Source organism: Peromyscus eremicus, chromosome 2, assembly GCF_949786415.1.
Source record: "Peromyscus eremicus chromosome 2, PerEre_H2_v1, whole genome shotgun sequence".
Taxonomy (NCBI): domain Eukaryota; kingdom Metazoa; phylum Chordata; class Mammalia; order Rodentia; family Cricetidae; genus Peromyscus; species Peromyscus eremicus.
This window is the reverse complement of record NC_081417.1, coordinates 99,824,352-99,842,691: the sequence shown is the minus strand read 5'-3', so window position 1 is coordinate 99,842,691 and position 18,340 is coordinate 99,824,352. Positions and strand designations below refer to the sequence as shown.

At 39.1% G+C, this 18,340-nt stretch overlaps 1 protein-coding gene across 2 annotated transcripts in view; it reads left to right on the top strand.

Annotated features, from left to right (window-relative positions):
• Positions 1-18,340, top strand: part of Bnc2 (basonuclin zinc finger protein 2) — a 407,276-nt gene that overhangs the window by 98,412 nt on the left and 290,524 nt on the right. For both annotated transcript variants that reach the window (XM_059254496.1, XM_059254497.1), the window contains exon 2: positions 16,922-17,047. In XM_059254496.1, the coding sequence (XP_059110479.1) occupies positions 16,922-17,047 (126 nt within the window). The remainder of the gene's footprint in view (positions 1-16,921; positions 17,048-18,340) is intronic.

Here is an 18,340-nt window from a genome sequence, read left to right as displayed (position 1 = left end):
CTGTAAATTACACTGAGGAGAGACAGTTCAGTGGATGGGGAAAGTGCTTGATGGGCAAACATCAGGACCTGAGTTCAGATTCCCCACACCTGTATAAATGTCAGGAGGACATGGCACTCCATGTGTAATTTGGGGGTTTGGGAAGAGGAGATGAGTGATACATAGAAGAAGCTTGTTATCTAGACTAAGGGAATTGGCGAGCTCTGGGTTCGATTGAGAGGCTCTCAAGAATGAGGTGGCCAAGCCTCCAGCATCAGCCTTTCATACAGGCATGCACACCCACCGCACACACATTCAAAATAAAAGAGCCTGCAAATCTTAACCTTAGAGATGTTAGAGATGTGATTATGGTTAAGGACGTTGAGATGAGGCAGGTACTCCTGGGTGATCTAAGTAGACCTCACTTAATTGCATGAATTATTAAGAGTTAAGAAGCTTTTCTAGGAGAGAACTATAATAATGGAAGGAATAATATGGTCAGAGAGATAGAACATTTTGTTTGTGAAGATGGAACCAAGGGGCTACAAGCCAAGGAGTGCAGATAGCCTGTTGAAGCTAGAAAGGGCTTGGAAGCAGATGGTCTGTTAGCACCTCTTGAAGGATACCACACTTTGAGTTGAGCTCAGGGAGACCTGTCCAACAGAACTGTAATTTTCTCTTGTTTAAAGATGCTGAATTTTTGTTAACTTGTTATGATGGCCATGCATCTTATCTGTGTGTTAAATATTTATCAAAATTAAATACTGTACCTGAATAAGATCTATTTGGTATAATATAAAATGTGGTTATTTATAAGACTTCCTTACATATAGACGGATAGAGCTTATTTTGGTACTTAAATGAATTGAATGAATCCAGAACATCTTCATGACTAGGTTTTATCTTTTAATCAAAGGTTGCTGGGCTGGGGATGTAGCTCAGTGGTAGAATACTTGCCTAGCATATGTGTGGCCTGTGTTTATCGCTAGCATTGAGACAAGGGAAAAAATCATTTTGGTAGTACCATTATATCAGATATATAACCAGCATTTGATGATTGCTGAAAAGAGTGAGATTTCATTGACAGTTGCATTGGTATTGTTAATGATGTAATTTTGACAAATGAGTTTGAGGAAATGTACAAATATATCTGCTTTTGTCATACAGAGCTGTCCTCTCTAAATTTTTGACAGATGAAGGGCATTTCTAATTCTGTCATGCTCAACAATTGTCAAGAAATTGTATAAGAGCTTACTGGACTCAAACCAGGGTATTGCTGCTTTGATCTCTGTCTTGATATAGTACTTTTTAAAGAGTGGGATGATGGGGTGTTGGGATCCTTCTATCATGGCTTCCCATTCAGTAATCATTGCAAAATGACAGAATTCAAGATAGTATACCATATATCAAGATCTTAGATTAGACTAAACGTATAATAGGTAAGTATAGGAAGATTAAATGGGTTCTAAGTGGTTTCTCCCCTTGTTCTGCCTAGTTCTTGAGGGATTCAATCAGAAGTATTTATTCAATCTCTTTCCATGAGTACTGGGGACATAGCTTCAAAGAGCTGTACCATTGTAGTATTTATTGACCCACAGGGGAGGTAGAAGTTAAACAGACAATTAAAAGTGCTGAGAAGTAGGCCTAGGTAAAGAAACTTTATGATGACATGGGAACTCAAGAAAGAGGATGGGCTTTAAGCCGTGAGAATGGCTGGTAGAACATCTTGTCACTGGAAGTGGAATCTGGTGATAAAAGCTGGTTAGACTGGAAGAGGTTGACTCTTCTAAGTTATTTCTGAGCAGTGGTTCTCAACCTGTGGGTCCACGACCCCTTTGCAGGTCACCTATCAGATATTCTGCATATCAGATATTTATATTATGATTCATATGAAGTAGCAATGGAGTAATTTTATGGTTGGCCCTCACCACAACATGAGGAACTGTATTAAAGGGTCACAGCATTAGGAAGGTTGAGAACCCCTGTTTTAGAGGATGTGGAAAACAGCTGTAATCTGGAAATCAGAAAGGAGAAAATGCAGATCCACAAAGGTGAGGTAGGAGGTTATTTTAACTGTCACAGTGCTAGTGGGGGCGGGGTATGGAGGGGTAGCTAGTGGAATAGAGACTAGGTGGAGCCAGAGATGCTGGTAGGATCTGGAGATTGATTCCATAACAAGTATTAGAGGAGCAGGGAGACTTTTCTGAGAAATAAGTAATTCTGCAAGCAACAACCAATCACATTCTCATAGAGAAAGGACACAACTGATTATTGAATAGGCAGGCATTGAAAGATATACACGTGGAAGGTAGCTCAAAATGACTACAAAGGTAGGGGACAAAGTTGCTCATTTTACATAGAAAAGTAGGTGAAAGTCATTCATTTCTAACTGACAAAGTGCTTTCACTTCGGGATGGTCTCTCCTGTGTAATCACGAGGACCTTTGAATCCCAGACAGACATTTTTACATACCTCTAGTTGATTTGCTAAGTAATGTTGGTGCTATCTCTATATTGGAAAACTAGGGACTGGGCTCTACCCCTACAGAGATTTATCTCTGTTCCAATGGTTAGAGTAAGGACTCAGATGCTCTGTGTCCCTTAGGAAACAGAAAATGGTCTTTTATAAATGGAGAAAGTCGATTTCCAAGTTCAGAGTAGTAAATAGCACTACAAATCCATCTGCAGTGTAAAAAAGTAATGTAGGTTGAAGATAGGAGCTTATGCCCCTCAACTGGCTATTGGTAAATGGAGCCTGGGTATAGACTGGGTGTGTAGGGATGTAGAAGGTGGCGGGAGAAAGGAGAAGGTCATGTCTTTTGCTGTGTAATTACAGATTTCACAGAAGTAAATTATTCTTAAGTGGTTGGTACTGGAGTCATAGTCACAGCAATGGCCATTATTTTTATATTTTATTGCTGTCCCTGGACAATGTGGCTGGACGTTTAGCTTGCCAACACTTGTAATCCAGATCTGTGCCTTCAACATTGGTGTATGTGCTTAGGGGTTCCTCCCTTGGCCTTTCCCGCCTGCACACAGAGGAGCACATTCTCTTGAGTCTCTTGGGTGTGCTGACTGTTCTGCTCCTGAGCCTCCCTTGAGTCCTATCACACTGTCTTGCTTCTTTCCTTTGAACTTTTGCTTATTTGGAAATATTTTCATTTGTTTCCACACATAACTGGTAGATGTTTATTCCCCCGCACAGTTAGGTCTTCTTTTACTGGCTTATTTATTTGGTCTGGAATGTGCTGGATTTGAGGCCATAGCACAGATGCTTTGCTCTCCCATGAGAGTGGGGGAATACATGGAGAGGGTTCTGTGTGGCTTGGAAATGAAGGTGAAGAGGAAAGTGTCTTATTGGGAAGAAGTACCTGACTTTGGAGCCCAGGTGAGCCTCTAGAGTAGACTCATTTAATGATTATCTTAGTTGCTGCAACAAATTGGAAAATGAAATATAGGTGGGAAAAAGATTCTCATTTGAAAAATGTTTTGATCTAGTTTAAAATTAGGACTATCTGCCATCTATCACTTTGGATAGCTTAGTTTGTTAGTTTGTTGCCCTGGAGCCACCTGGCTAAATCGGCCTTCTGTTCTGGTAAATGTAAATAGATTCAGAGAAGCAGGGGTTGGCGTCCTATGAAACATATTTTCACTGACTGGGGTTAGGCACATTAGAAAGGTGGGAAGAGGTGGCATTTGGGACACCTTTCCATTTTATGAAGACTAGTGACAGGGAACTGAAGTAAAAATACAAACAAGAAAATGCAATGGTGACCTGGCCAGAGATTTTACCAACTGGCAGTGTGAAATATTTGGTGGACTAACAGTTCTAATGGGTTTATCTTAGACGGTTCCTCCGCTGTGAAAATGTCTGTTAATAATTTACCCTTCCCAAGAGGCAGAGGCAGCAATCATATACCATGAGCAGGCACTCTGGGGCCCGTCATCCTGCTGGCGAGAGCCATGAGCCCTGTTGGTTGCGACAGGAGTACCAAGCATCTGAACTTTGACAAATGGAAGCTTGGGAGAGCTAAATAAGGCAGGGATGTTTGGAGTGATTCACTTCAAGTACTATCTAAAGTAATGGATGGCTGTAGCTACCCATCTGCTCTGCGTCAAAAAGAATGTAACTCTACATTTTTTGAAAAAAAGTTTATTTTGAAGTAGGGTTAGAACTGTATGTAGAGGGAAGAGAGCGTGACAGGGAGATAAATTATTTCTACAGAATATTTATGAAGTTTCGGAGAAAGGACAAACTGGGCGTGTTGATTGATACCTGGAATACGTTTTTATTGTCTAACAAAATATTGGATGCAGCTGTACATGGAAGACTTATCTGCTGTGAGTGTGCCCATCAATGTCAGAAGCCTGAGTGCGTTACCCCTTGCCACGCTCTTGTTTTGATGGAGTGGTGAGCGCACCTCTGCTGTGGGTTTCAGTATAGTTTAGGTGAATTTTATTTCCCTGTTTAGTCATTGACTCATATTGCAGTAAGTTTTGTAATTTGCTCTCATGTGTGAAGAGTGCCTTTCTTCTACTGAATGTTCACTTCTGCATACTTTTTTTTTTTTTTTAAAAAAAAAGCTGGGCATTATGTCATTACAATGATTTACAGTTATTTAATAATGATTTATTGTAGTAATTTATTCTGCCAGCTGTGGCACATTTTCGGTGGAATTTGTAAATCAAATTTATATAGAAATGTACCAGGACATGCATTTCAGGATTTAATAAAATATACTCTAAAATCTTTTTGAAGTGGGTCGTTTCATGCTAACACTTGGGATTAAGCTTCACTTTAACAACCATTGTTAATGTTCAAGCTCTGCCATGTCTTTCCCACAACCACTGCAAAGAGAAATCTGTGAAAATAGTTTCTGGTTTACCCACTTTACTTTTAGACTATTAGTGTCATGTTGTATTTGGCCTGGGATGTTCACATGACAGTAAGGAACATGAAAACATCCTGACATAAGTCTCTCTGCAGTTTTGTAAGTTTTAATCACTACTAAAATGCTCATCCAGAATCAAACTGAGAGCATCCTTGGGAGGCTGTGGGATTGCCCAGAGCTCACTGGCTACAGCCATGGAGGCCACATTGTGCTTTGAATCACTTGGCAACTCACACTCTTTCAGTTACTCTGTTATATACAAAATGCCAAGTTGTATTTTATTTTTTCTCTTTTTAAGGTTGCGTTTACTTGATGGTATGCCTTTTTTTTTTTTTGGTTTTGTTTTTAGAGGATCAGAAGAATTTAAAAGTGCAGGGGTTCCTATTTAACTTGTATTTTCTTTTCAACCTGGCCGTTTCAGAGGTTGTCTTGGATGTGGGGTTGCCAAGTTGTCTGTAAAAATGACTTGTTTTCCAAGACTGCACAAGAATTTTAGTTCTAAGATTAAAATACTAAGTTACCTGTTTTGTGTACAAACGCATGAAGCATCTCTTTTGACCAAACACATTGATGGCATTGATGAGTTATTTGAATATGGTAATGACTCAGTGTTCCTTAAAGTTGGTTTCAGGTACCAATTAATTATACTTAAAGATGTGTGTTTTAGCTCAAGAGGGAAGTGAAAATATTAAAAATATTAAAAGTAATCCAGACTCAAACTTTTTCCTAATGGCTTGTATTTATTTATCATGTTAGACACTAGTAAGACAGAACGAACACAACAAAATGAAAACATCCCAAGTAACCTTCCTTGTAAAAGTACACTTTGCCCCTTAGCTTCATTTGACTACAGAGCATTGGGGGAGACACTAAATTCCAAATTCATTTATTTTTTGTTAAGGCATAATTTCCAAAAGTATTCTTAGAAACATTACATAGCAGTTGATTTTTGCCTTTAGATGGGAGTCCAGTGTGTTAAATGGAATCTTTACATTCTCATATTAAAAGGAGAACACGTTAATGGACTGGAGGGATAGCTCAGTGCTAAGTGCTGGCCTAGCGTGTTCAAGGCCCTGTGTGCAACCCATATACCACCCACACTGGCAAAAAGTTTTTAAAATTATAATCATTGAAAACATTTACGAAATAATTGGCTATTCCTTGATTAATATTCTAGAAAAAAGTTTACAGCCTTTTATGAGTTATGACTAAGAGTATTTGCTGTATCTGTCAGATGTATAAAATTTATTTACGAAATCTGTAGTATAAGAGATAAGAAGATTTTCTGAAAGGAAACAGAGGCTGCGTTCCTTTGGGCATACTGGGGTGTAGGAGTGCTGGGGGTCAAGCCTAGGGCCTCATCTATTCTTAGCAAGTACTCTGTCCTGAGCTACCTCCCCAGCCAGTGGGTTTTTCTTGAAGGCTTTAATTTGTGGTGTCTTAGATATGGCACTTATTTTCTTTAAAACTGTTTAATGTGTTGGTGTTGGAGAGATCATAGAGAAAGATGAAGGTCTTTATTTTACATCTTTTCATTTAGCATCAGTTGTTCCTAGTCCTCTAGGCAGCTCACCTACAGTAGGTTAAATATAATAGGAAAGAACATTTAGAAGCACATTTTCATGGCTTTGGACTTAGTTTGGACCTTATCAATTTTTTTCTCTTCATTTTGATTTGAAAAACTTTAGAATATGATACTAAATAGAAACCTAAAAAGAAAACTGAGTGATAAGAAATGTTTCATCTTATGATGAATTTTTACTAATGATCAATGCTTTGAGAGGATGAGCTATACTAGACAGGAAACCATCAGAACAGCAGTGAGCTGTTCGCTCAGTGAGTGGTCGGCCCTGCTGAGGGAGCAGCCCAGAGAAGCACACCCTGAATTTATCTCCCTCTCTTCATCCTGTGTGCATCCATTCATCCAAATTTCTTAAATACTTTTGAATACTGGGAAGTTTGCCAAATGTAGTAAGACTATAGAAGTTAAACACTTGAATTTGCTTTTAAGCCCTGATGAGTAGGAGGCTTAATTGTTTGTTAAGAAAACTCTGAAATGGGCAGGGAACAGTTAGGCGAAGAATATGTTATGAAGGTCTAATTCAGACACACTGAGTTTGGGGCCTGAGTGGAAGGCTCTTGAATGTGGAAAATCGTGAAGATTTAAGGGCTTGTGTAAGAGAACACATACATCGGCTGGTGGATGGGTTTGCTGTGATCTGGAGGGAGGCTTCTTCCCAGACGACATGGGTAGATGGTCCCCTTGACAGATGTGTAAACTGTGTATAGTTTTTTTGTAGTTCAAGACAAAGTCATAGGTACTGTCCTGGACGAAATTATTTCTGCTACTAAAGTGCTGTAGCTAGTGACAGGTGTGCTGACTTAAGGGACTTCTTAATAAAAGAGAGCATTATTTACATCTTTTTCTTTTCACTTAGTGCTTATACATGACTGCCTGACTCTCCTGGAAGTCAGGAAGTGAGGGGACTTTCTTTAAAATGGTATATTCTTCCAGTCTCCTGCAGAGAAGAAACAAAGCTGCCAGGCTTAGTTGGACCTGTAAACTCTGTAGCTCTATTTGACTGTCCAGGCCATAGTATCTGGCCTTTCTCTCCTCTGTCCATTTTACATCTCACACTTGTAAGCGTTAATAGCCACACACTGTGGGACTCTTCTGTACCTTTTGTGATTTACTTGAAGATGTTTCTTATTAACACCTACAATACTTTTCTTCTTCTTTTTAGCAACTGCTTAATATTCTGTGGGAAACGTTCATAAAATAAAAACAAATTCTAAAAGCATGAAAATGTAGACTTTGGTTGTACAATAAGTAATTATAACTAAATAAATGATAAGCTTGGTAGATTATTGAATTTTAAAAAATAATGCATTCCCAGATTTTCTTTGATTTAAACTCTTTTGGATAAATAGATTATTTCTTCAAGCCCTTAGAAGCCCTAAAGATAGTGTTCCATGTTAATTGATGTTCAAATTGAAAAAATAATTGATCAAGAAAGGCATCCCCTATTTAAAGACACAGTATAGTATTTCACAACTTTCAAGGAAATTCTTGTCTAAAAAAATAGAACCAAGTAATATAGGAAAATGGGGTGAGCACATGCTTTGAAATTAGACCAACTCAGTCTTAACTTTTCACTTTGACACTAATATAAAGATTGGGCCAAGTGATTTAATCCTCCTAGCTTTAGTTTCCTCATTGATAAGGTGAGAATAATAATATCTATCTCAGGGACTTGTGAAGAACAAAATGAAAAATAATTTATAGAACTGGGAATTATATGTGTGTGTGTGTGTGTTATATCTTGTTCTCTTGGTTAACATAGTCTGACTTAACCTTCACTGACCTTGGCTACAAATAATATCTATGATGTTGTACTTCTTCATAAACTTGCTTGGCCTATGTCCTCAGCTTATACAAGATTTCCTGGTGATTGCTATTGTTCTTTATTTCTTTCTCTGTTTCTAATCCCTGGTCCTCCCACTCAATACCTTGCTATTCAAGACCCTTATTCCTGCTGTTTCAGGTCAAGTAGATGTAATAATACTCTGCTCTAAATGTGTGTGTGTGTGTGTGTGTGTGTGTGTATGTGTGTGTGTGTGTGTGTTTATGTGTGTGTGTTTGTGTGTGTGTGTGTGTGCAGTTTATAATTTAGAAGAAAAGCTAAATATAAGGGGTTGAAGAAGGACTGACTTCAGATGATTGATGAGTTAAAGGTGCAGAACTGATTTTTTTTTCTAATTTAAATTCTGTCATGGATTTGGGGGGGTTTTGGTATTAGATAAGTACATAAAATATATTCAATACTTAAAGAGTAAAATTTAATATAAAGCTTCATAGCTGCCTCTTTGAATGAAAGTCCTAATTGAATGTAAGTTCATTAAGCTGTGTAGACTTTGGGTCTGATTAATTTTGGTGTGTAGTATCTTTACTTATTTGTAAGTTTTTTATAATAGAGCTTAGGAAAAGAAAAAGGGAGTGTATATAGGGAAACTATACCTTTCACAATATGGCATATAGCAGGTACACAATGAAGCCAGGGCAATAGCCCTTAGACTCTATCTATTCATAATGATTCATGTCCTAAGAGCTGTGACTTTTCTTCAATTTCATCTTTCTAACTTGTTACCATGCATTGTAGACTAAGAGATCTAAGCCTATGCAAAGATTTATTTTCTTCCCTAACCCTTAAGAATATGACTTGACTTTGAGATCTCTAGGGAGCAGGATGTAGAAACACTCACATGTACCATGTCAAATGCCCAATGCTAGAGTTAGCCAAATGTCAGAATTTCTACCAGTGGTTGTACATGTTCATTGTCTGGTTTATAGGGTTAAACACAGGGAGCTTGGATTTGTTAACTGGTGATGATTTCCAATCTTGCCTATTTCAAGTTACCAGTTTGAAGACTACTTGCCCATGAAGTTTCTTGTCAAGTCAGGGAAACTCTGGTATATTGCGGGTTTTCAGCATGTGGCCACTACTTTGAACTCTGTCAAAGCAGTGTGGAAGACAAAAAGCCCTGAAAAATGGCCCATGTTCTGTTACCAACTCATTTTGTGTTTTAGCCTGTTTCCTTGGTTGTAAAGCAGTCAGGTTAGATCACCACTGCCCCAAGCCTGACCCCAAGGATGCTTGAGACAACTGCAAAGGCCAAGAGGAACCCAGGCTCTGTAACTGCCCTTCCTGCATGTTCAGAATTCACATCTCTATGTTTCAGAGAAAAGATCTGCATTGGTTGAAAGCAAGTGTGTTTCAGAGCCACTGCTACTGAAGTAGATCTGTCACAAAGCCTGTGCCTGTAATTGCAGTAGAGGCTGGCAATAGGAAACATCTGGAGCTGTGTATGGTGGCACATACTTTAATACTTTTAATCCCAGTTCTCAGAAGGCAGAGGAAGGTGGATCTCAGTGAGTTCGAGGCCAGCCTTGTTTAAATACCATTTTCCTTGTGTGTGTGTGTGTGTGTGTGTGTGTGTGTGTGTGTGTGTGTGAATGTGAATGAACTCTGCAAAGCTAGTGCATGAATGCAGTGACTCACTAGAGAGGTGTTAAAGGCTTAAATGGCCAAAGTAGCCAGGCAAGTAACAAAGTGAGGAAAACAGGTGGGGGAGGGGCAGGTAGAGGAGACTGTGCCCAGGGGAGGAGCTTGCTAAAGACTGCAGCTTGTTTTCCACCTCAGTTTACAGTTGCTGCAAAGGAATTACGTTTTTGCTATCTCTTGAGTTGCTCAGCACTTTACCCTTTTCCTCTCTCTACCACACCCTTCCACCCTACAGCATTTAACTTGTATTTTGACTTTAAATGTTCTTGAACTTTGTATGTTGGCCATTAATTAAAATACATGCATACTCATATATTCTTACTTGGGGAGCCAAACAAAAATGCCTGAGGCCATCCAGCTTGAAATATGTTTACACACACACACACACACACACACACACACACACACACACACACACATACACACACACACACATACACAGAAAGAGTGAGACTGACTCACATTTGTTGAGTGCTTATGCTTAGATACTAGGTAAAACCTTTGTGCTAACACAGTCTTCACAACAGTTCTGTGAATTACTATGATGACTACTACTACTATTTCCACTTTGGAGATGGCAAAGTTGGGCTAATTGGCCAAGGTCACACAAATAAGTAAAAGCTTCTACAGATAGTCAGACCTACATAATCTCATTGCTGGACTTTTAACCACAGTTGACTCCCTGAGTATATCTTTCACATACGTTATAATCACACACATGGAATGTAAATAAGTGGATGTGGGGCTGCTTTATGGCAGACGTTGCTACATCACACACAGATAACTGTATGATACCAGTTCAGTGCGTAGTGACGCAGTCCGTACATACATGTGCTTGATGTGATAAAGCACCGAATACAGTGCACTTTCACACTTTGTGATTTTTTTTTAAATAAAGCTCAGTGAGATCAGTGTCAGATTTTCAGAAACTTTATCTTTCTCTTTGCTGCAAGCAAACCAGACTCACTAAGCTTTGGGTTCACTACCATCTGTGTCCAAGGGCAAATACCCTCTTCTCTTTGCCATATGTAAACCCCACCCATGGACAGGCTCCAAGTCTTGAGTGATGATCACTTCCTCTGGGCGAGAGTATGAAGAATAAAGTAAATCTAGCAGGAGTAGTAAATCCCCGCAGACATAGATAAGTGCTTAGGTCAGAGACTGCATCTTTTATAGTTGGTCTGCATACCAAACTCATTAATATGAATAGTCATCTTAGCAGTAGTGGTTGTAGTGGCAAAAATAATAGGAAGACGTTCGTCTTAGCCCATGTTTTCGTATTAGCTTTCCTGATGTCTAGGGTTTGGGGATGTTTCTTTGAGAAAGTAATGTGAAATCATCTCTCTCATGTGTGTCCTTTATTTCCACTTCTTTACCTACACTCGGAAAAATTTTTTAAACCTTTAAACCTCTTGCCTATAGGAATAAAACTATAAGATAATGAGGAAGAAAAGTGAAAACACTGTGGAAAAAATGTGTATGTTTTTCCATTTAGATTGTTTCCCCAGGGAATTTTTAGAATAATACTTTAATGATATAAGCCTCTTATATTTTCCTTTCCTTAAAAAATTAATTTCACTGTATATGTTCATTATACATAGTATTGGGTTACATCAGCACATTTGTATACTTGCATATGGTGTTCATTGACCATATCCTCCACTGTCCTCTTCCCTCCCTTTCCCCTTTATAGTTTATCCACTTGATGTGGAATGGGGAGAAGAAAAGAGCCAGTGCCCCTGGCAGTATTCTTCTTGATAGTCCATATCCATCACATGAGTGGAAAGTACCCAAAACCCCATTTTCAGAACTGTATCTCAGTCTCTGGCTCCTGAAGAAAACCAATGTGGTTCCAATGTGGGATGGGAAGAGTGGTTTGCGTTGGCACCAGCCTTGCGGTGCTTTGGGGCTGGAGCACACACAGCTGTGGGTTACAGATGCTTGCTCTTCAGTATTAATGTGGCCAGCATGTGAAACCATGGCACCCGCAATACTACACAAAGGTCCACGCCTCTTATAGTTTGAGAAATAACTCCCAGCTGAAGAAATCTTTCCTTGAAGGGCTGGAATACATTCCAGAGTAGAGGGTAGAATTCTGAATTCTTTCAGAATGGTAGAATTAGGCATGAGATGCCTGGTGATGTTGGACTGGGCATCAGGGACTGCATCATAGGCCTCTCAGGGCTCTGGAAGCTTTAACAGAAAATATAGGAGAAAAAGAAAAGAAATGAAGAAATAAAATAAAAGCTCTTTTAAACTTTTGGTTAATGACTTCTGAATTCCATGCTGCACATGTAGCACAGACCTTGTATGAACACTCAAGTCACTGTATACTTTCTTTGAGATAACAAGTACAAAGCATTAGTGGACCTTGTCATCTGGCTTGAGTTAAGGGATGATGTTCCCGCCCATCCCTATTTCCCTGAGCTGTCCATGAAGATGGGAGAATCAGAGGCATGTATATACAAAGTAAAAGGAATGAATATGGGGTTGGATAGTGCTTAGAGTTCAACGACAAAAATTCTCTTCAGGACAGAAGATTTTCCTCTCTCTCAAGAGGTATGTGCTTCCTTCTGACAGTATGCTTGAGAGAGGCTCTTCCATCCACCATTGTTAGTAAGAAAGTTTTCTCATCCAGGTACAATTTCCAGTGAAATAGTTGCGTACAAGTATCCAGAAGTTAGTTTATTGACTCTTATTGCGCTTCTGAGTATCTAATAAATAATGTATTAGCCTGATGGATATGTGGCTACCTAACTATGGGCCATGAAATATGCACTGTTTCTCTAATACACTGTAGGGAGACCTGTTTATAAAGTATTTAGTATTGGTTTCATAATGCACCGTTGACAGCAGGAGACCACGAAGCTCAAAGATCAATCTCATTTTGGCCCACAGTATTAATGCTACTTTATAAAGCTATATGACAGGTCACTTAGACAATGGTCCTTACAGAAAGGACTCTGTTAGGAAGGCTGGTTGTAGTGGCTGCCAGCGCAGCATATAAATGTCCTTTTCCATGTCCCTGAGGTGGTTCTTTGGTGGCTGAAGATACCGGCCAGGTGATAGAACTCATCGTTACCCTGGTCTCTAGAGGGATTCTGGACTACAGGTTCTGCTAAAGAAGCTCACTGATTGGGTGGAGACTTAGTGTGACTTGGGGTCACCTAGGCCTGGAGGTAGGAATTAGCAGTGAGGAGAGAGACTCTCACATTGACTCAGGTTTGCTAGTGAAGCAGTGTTCTTAGCCATCTCCCCCTCCTTACTTCACTCGAGTCACATGTGATACGGTTTAAGGTATTTCGGTATTTTGTTTGCTTCGGGGAATTTTGTGAGCTAGGAGTAAATGTATAGCCATTTAAAAACAAATGCTCTGTAAACACTTAGAATTTGGGTATGACTAAATAAAGATTAAATCATTTGATCTAAAATTTGTTCTTGGTATTTTATTTTTTTTCTATGAACTCATCACTGTGGGAATGTATGTAATAATTATGGTTTCTAAAGTTCTGTTCCCACTGGCCTGTATGTTTTGGAGCAAGGCATTGTTCTCTGCATTAAGAACCCCTTGCTGGTTTTAAGTATTCTAGTTTTCAGAGTTGAAATTCCCAACTCCTAACCACTATCTTTTTAAAAGGCTTATCTTTAAAATTTAAATGATAAATCTTTTAAAAATAGCGTGTGTATGTGTGTGTGTGCGCGCGCGCACTCACATGTGTGCAAGTGACTACAGAGGCACCAAAGGGCATCAGACACTTGGAGCTGGAGTCACAGCAGTTGTGAGCAATCTCGTGGGTGCACTGGTATCTGAGCTTGTATCTCATGCAAGAACAGTGCATGTTCTTAACCCCGAGCCGTCTCTCCAGCCCAGTGCATTGTTCTGAATCCAGTTGAGTGGGACGAGACACTGACACCTTTCTGCCATTTTGCATTTCTTTTATTCAACTCCTTGTTGATTCTGACCTTTCATTGGACCCTTTTCAAGTAGCTCATTCCTTTCCTCTTCTCTAGTTGTCCGCTATTCAGTGCTCTTAACTGAACTCTTAATATTTGTATTTCTTTTTAAAAAACATTAAACATTTTTATTATTGTTTTAAGTAAAATATAATTACATCGTTTCTCTCCATTCCCTTCCTTTCCTTCGACAACTTGCATGGCCCCCACCCTCACTCCTTCTCAAGTTCCGGGCCTTGTCTTCTTTAATTGTTACAATATGGCAAGGCCTGAACAAGGACAACATGAAAAGTGGAAGACGGAGATCTCATGGGCTCCCACCCCCAGACAAAAAAACTACAGGCAACTAAGGGATGCTGAGAGAAGTTGTCTTCCCCTAGGAAGGTGCTACCTAATTGGTTATCCAATACCAAGTGGTCAGTACTTGCAAGCAACATTGAATAGACTTAGCAGGTTGTATTTATATATTTATGTACACACACACACACACACACACACACACACACACACACACACACAATCAATCAGTCAGTCAATCCCTGCATTTCTTTTGCTTTTGGTTTTGGTGTTTCCAGACAGGGTTTCTCTGTGTAGTCTAGGCTGTCCTGGAACTCACTCTGCAAACCAGGCTGGCTTTGAACTCACAGAGATCCATGTGCCTATGCTTCCCGAGCTCTGGGATTAAAGGCATGAGCCACCACTGCCTGGCTAATACCTACATTTCTTAACAATGGAAAATTTTCTCTATCATTCCTTTGGTTTCTGAGGGAAATGTTTTTCTCCCTTTAGGGAACCTTTTCATTTGTGTTCTTATTACATTCTCTCCTAGGACCCTTTGTATCATTTTCCCTCTGGCTTAGATCTTCAATATCCTTTTCTCGGCTGGCTTTGTCCCCTCTGCTTGCTGCAGACTTTTTTTAACCTCCTGTAGCAGAAAACAAACTGTTTGTTCCTAAAAACACTTCCCTAAACCCTGCTAACTTTTCAGGCCACATTTCTCTTACTTTGTTTTCTTCCAAAATTCCTTCAAAGAGTATTTTACCATTTCTGCCTCTTTGTCTTTACAAATTACATATTTCTTAACTCCTTTATAATATGGATCATATATACATGTTATTGTACTAAAACAACTCATATGACACAGAAATTCATAAATACAAGATATTTTTAAAAAAACAAAAATAAATACAATAAAATATTTTAGTCACAAATATATGTTGGGAGTTGTATGTTGAACATTCCTTTACTCAAAGTAACAAATTAATAACAAACACATCTGAAGTATTTAGTCATTTAAATTGCATTACATACTACCAAGTCAAGTGTCTTAATGGATGGATCACTCTTATATTTCTAATTGCTATTAAATTTCTATTATTATACTCTAAATGTAGTATTATCTAAGACTCCCAACCATCCTCTGCCTTCATTTGTAATTCAGAACAGAGGAAAATTTATCTTCTGATTCATAACCTCAAGTCTCCCCGAAGATGCTCACCATGGTCATGTTCTTTCAGCTTTAATGTTACGTTTACATCGATGGATCCAAATCTGATAACTCTAGCATTGGTCTGTTTTCTGAGCTTTCTACTGTCCACTTATCTGCATGGCCATCTGTTACCCCAAACTGATTGTGTTCCCCTAAGTTATTTCATACATTCCTGTAGAAGGTGCCACTGATCAGATCTCTAGTGACACATTGACTTTTGTCACCCACATCTGTTTGTGTGTGTGCATGTGCCTATGGAAGCTAGAAGACATCTGATCCCCTTGAGTTGGAGTTACAGACTGTTGTGAGCCATCCAACATAGGAACTAACTTGGGTCCTCTGCATGAACAGTATGTTGTCTTAATCACTGAGCCATCTGTCCAGCCTCCCTCCTTGTTACCTGTGTCCTATCAGACATTCTTACTACTCCTTTATTTCATCCTCACATTGTCTTTGTGTTTTGCTTTTCTTCATCAGCCTTCTTTGCTAGTAGTTATTTTACCCAGTTTATTATAGTAGTTCCCTAATTGATCTCTTCCCTTTGTTCTAGTCACATTTTAATGAGTTAGTTGTCCTAGATGCACTTTCTTAAAGAATGCTGACAGTCACAGGGTGCTGCTGTTGAGGTTGTTTAGTAGACTTGGCTGGTAGTGGTAGATAAGAGAATAGCAATTTAGCGTGGACTGTGGGATTCTGACCAGTAGTTCTATTGCTTACACATTCTTTCATTTATTACTGCTTTATACAGCATCCTACCTAAGCTCTAGGCAAAGTGGATCACTTCTCTAGAGGAATATTGCTAGTCTTGCTGTGCCTGGAACAAAGGCTGTCTTTGCTTGGAAGCAAGCTTTCATTCCCCGTATCAGGGGGAAGGCATCCTTTCCTAAATCACATGGTTCTACTGTTCTCTTATCACATTCTCATTTATATAAGGTCATTTTTGTGCATAGCTTCTGTTCTGTACTAGACCATAAACTTCTTGTGAGAAGGGATTATGTCTTGCTTTGGTGTTTCTCACAGCTTCTTGTACTTGGCGTGTGAAGCTTGATAAATAGTCCTTCAACAATGAATAAAAAGGTTTACAATGGTTTTCTTTATGATCAGTAGAAGAAAATGGAGTAAGTTGAGCTACTTGTTGGGGTGCAGCTTAGTGGGAGAACCTGTGTTTAGCAGCCCCAGTTTCAGACATCCTCTCAACTCTTCAGCACCTCCCCATTCCCTTAAAGAAAAGAGACTGAGTGAACTGGTGGTATAGTTTAATAGGAGAGTTTATGCATATACACAAGAAGCCCTGTGCCATGTTACCTAACCATCAGTGAATTACTCTGTTTTTCCCACCTCATTGTTTATTCTCTCATGGTTCATGTATTTAACTGTAGGTTGCTGTAGACCTCAGTGATTAACTTTTTAAAAGTGTGTGAGTGGTCAGAGGAATATGTTACATTTGCCGTTTTGAAGATAAAGTGTTTTGCTATAACCAGCGTTTCCGTAGAACACTGTCTACAGAGTATATGTAATTTCTTTCCTCTTCCAATCTCTCAACAGGCACGCTTTGTGCCCTCCCCACCTCCAAATTGCCTCAGTTACCAATCAGAGGGCAGGCTTGGTGATCAAGACTGGCAAGCACATTTCAAGGTCCCATGCTGTGGGGTTGATCCATCTCAACTTGAGGTATGTTGCTCTTTCCTGTGTATGTCACTTGAATATGCTCACATGCTTTGGCTGCCCTGTTGAGGTTCTGCCCTTTTACTGTCTCTTAGCTTCATGCTAGGAAATGGATATGTTTATTTGGTTCCCAACACTTTTTGCCTCTGAAGACCTTGTAAGAAGTAGAATTTTGTGGCAGTTATTTGAATGATTTGACTGAGACAAACTGTCTTCTTTTGTTTCATCCCCTTTCACTCCCCTCCCTTTTCTTTTCATCCTTTTTTAGTTCTAGGGCTGATTTATGATCATCATCTCTGTTTTTAGTAATAAACTTGCAGTATAACATCTATCTATACACAGAGAGGTAGATAGATATATAGATATAGACAATTGCCCATGCTGTGTGTGTACAGACTGATGAGTTTTCACAAGGTAAGCATAACCAGGACACCAGCTGGATGGGCAGATAACACGGTTGTGTTTTAAAAGCTGCCAGTCTGCTTGCTTCCAGCTGATGCCCCCACCAGAGACCCTCACTACCCAGATGCCTTCCACTACCAGCTAATTTTTCTCATTTTAAATGTTTTAAATTTGAAAACCAGTGTGCAAGTTCATTCAAATTTTCTTTGCACCAATGTTTTTCCATTTAAAGGTGTGTGTGTGTGTGTGTGTGTGTGTGTGTGTGTGTCTATGTTTGTGAGTGTATGTGTGTTTATGTGTTTGTAAGTGTCCAGGTGTGTCTGTAAGTGTATATGTGTTTGTGTGTGCTCCTGTGTTGCATACATGTGTTTGTGTGCGTGTTTAAAATAGTCTTGGCATTTTTGAAACTTCATTCTTATACTTCACTCTTTAGATTTATTTTTTTAGGTTTGAGAATTACATGTATTGTACTATTTTTATTGTATCTTTTTTATGTGTTAACTTTAAAGTGTTATATTTTTTCAAATAATTGTAAGGTATTGAGACCATCCTTGTAACGTAGTTTCTTGGGTGCAAGTGAATCTCAATCTTACTTCCTGACAGTAATTTAAACTATTATTATGACATTTTTACTGGTGCTGCCAGCATCTCAGTCTGCAGTTTTTAGAAGGAAGTAAATAAAAAAATTAATATTGTCTTTACAATCCTGCAACTTTCATGGTCATATGAAAGTAATTCCCCAGTGCACCTGCCTGGCCCAGCCTGTTGGCTTTGTTTTTGTTTTTTGTTTTTGCTCTATTCCTCCTCATACTCATTTAAGGAAGGATACCACTGATTCTTTTAGAAGATTTTTTCAAAATAAAAAAAAAAAAACCTCAACTGTAGCTGGTGGTGGAA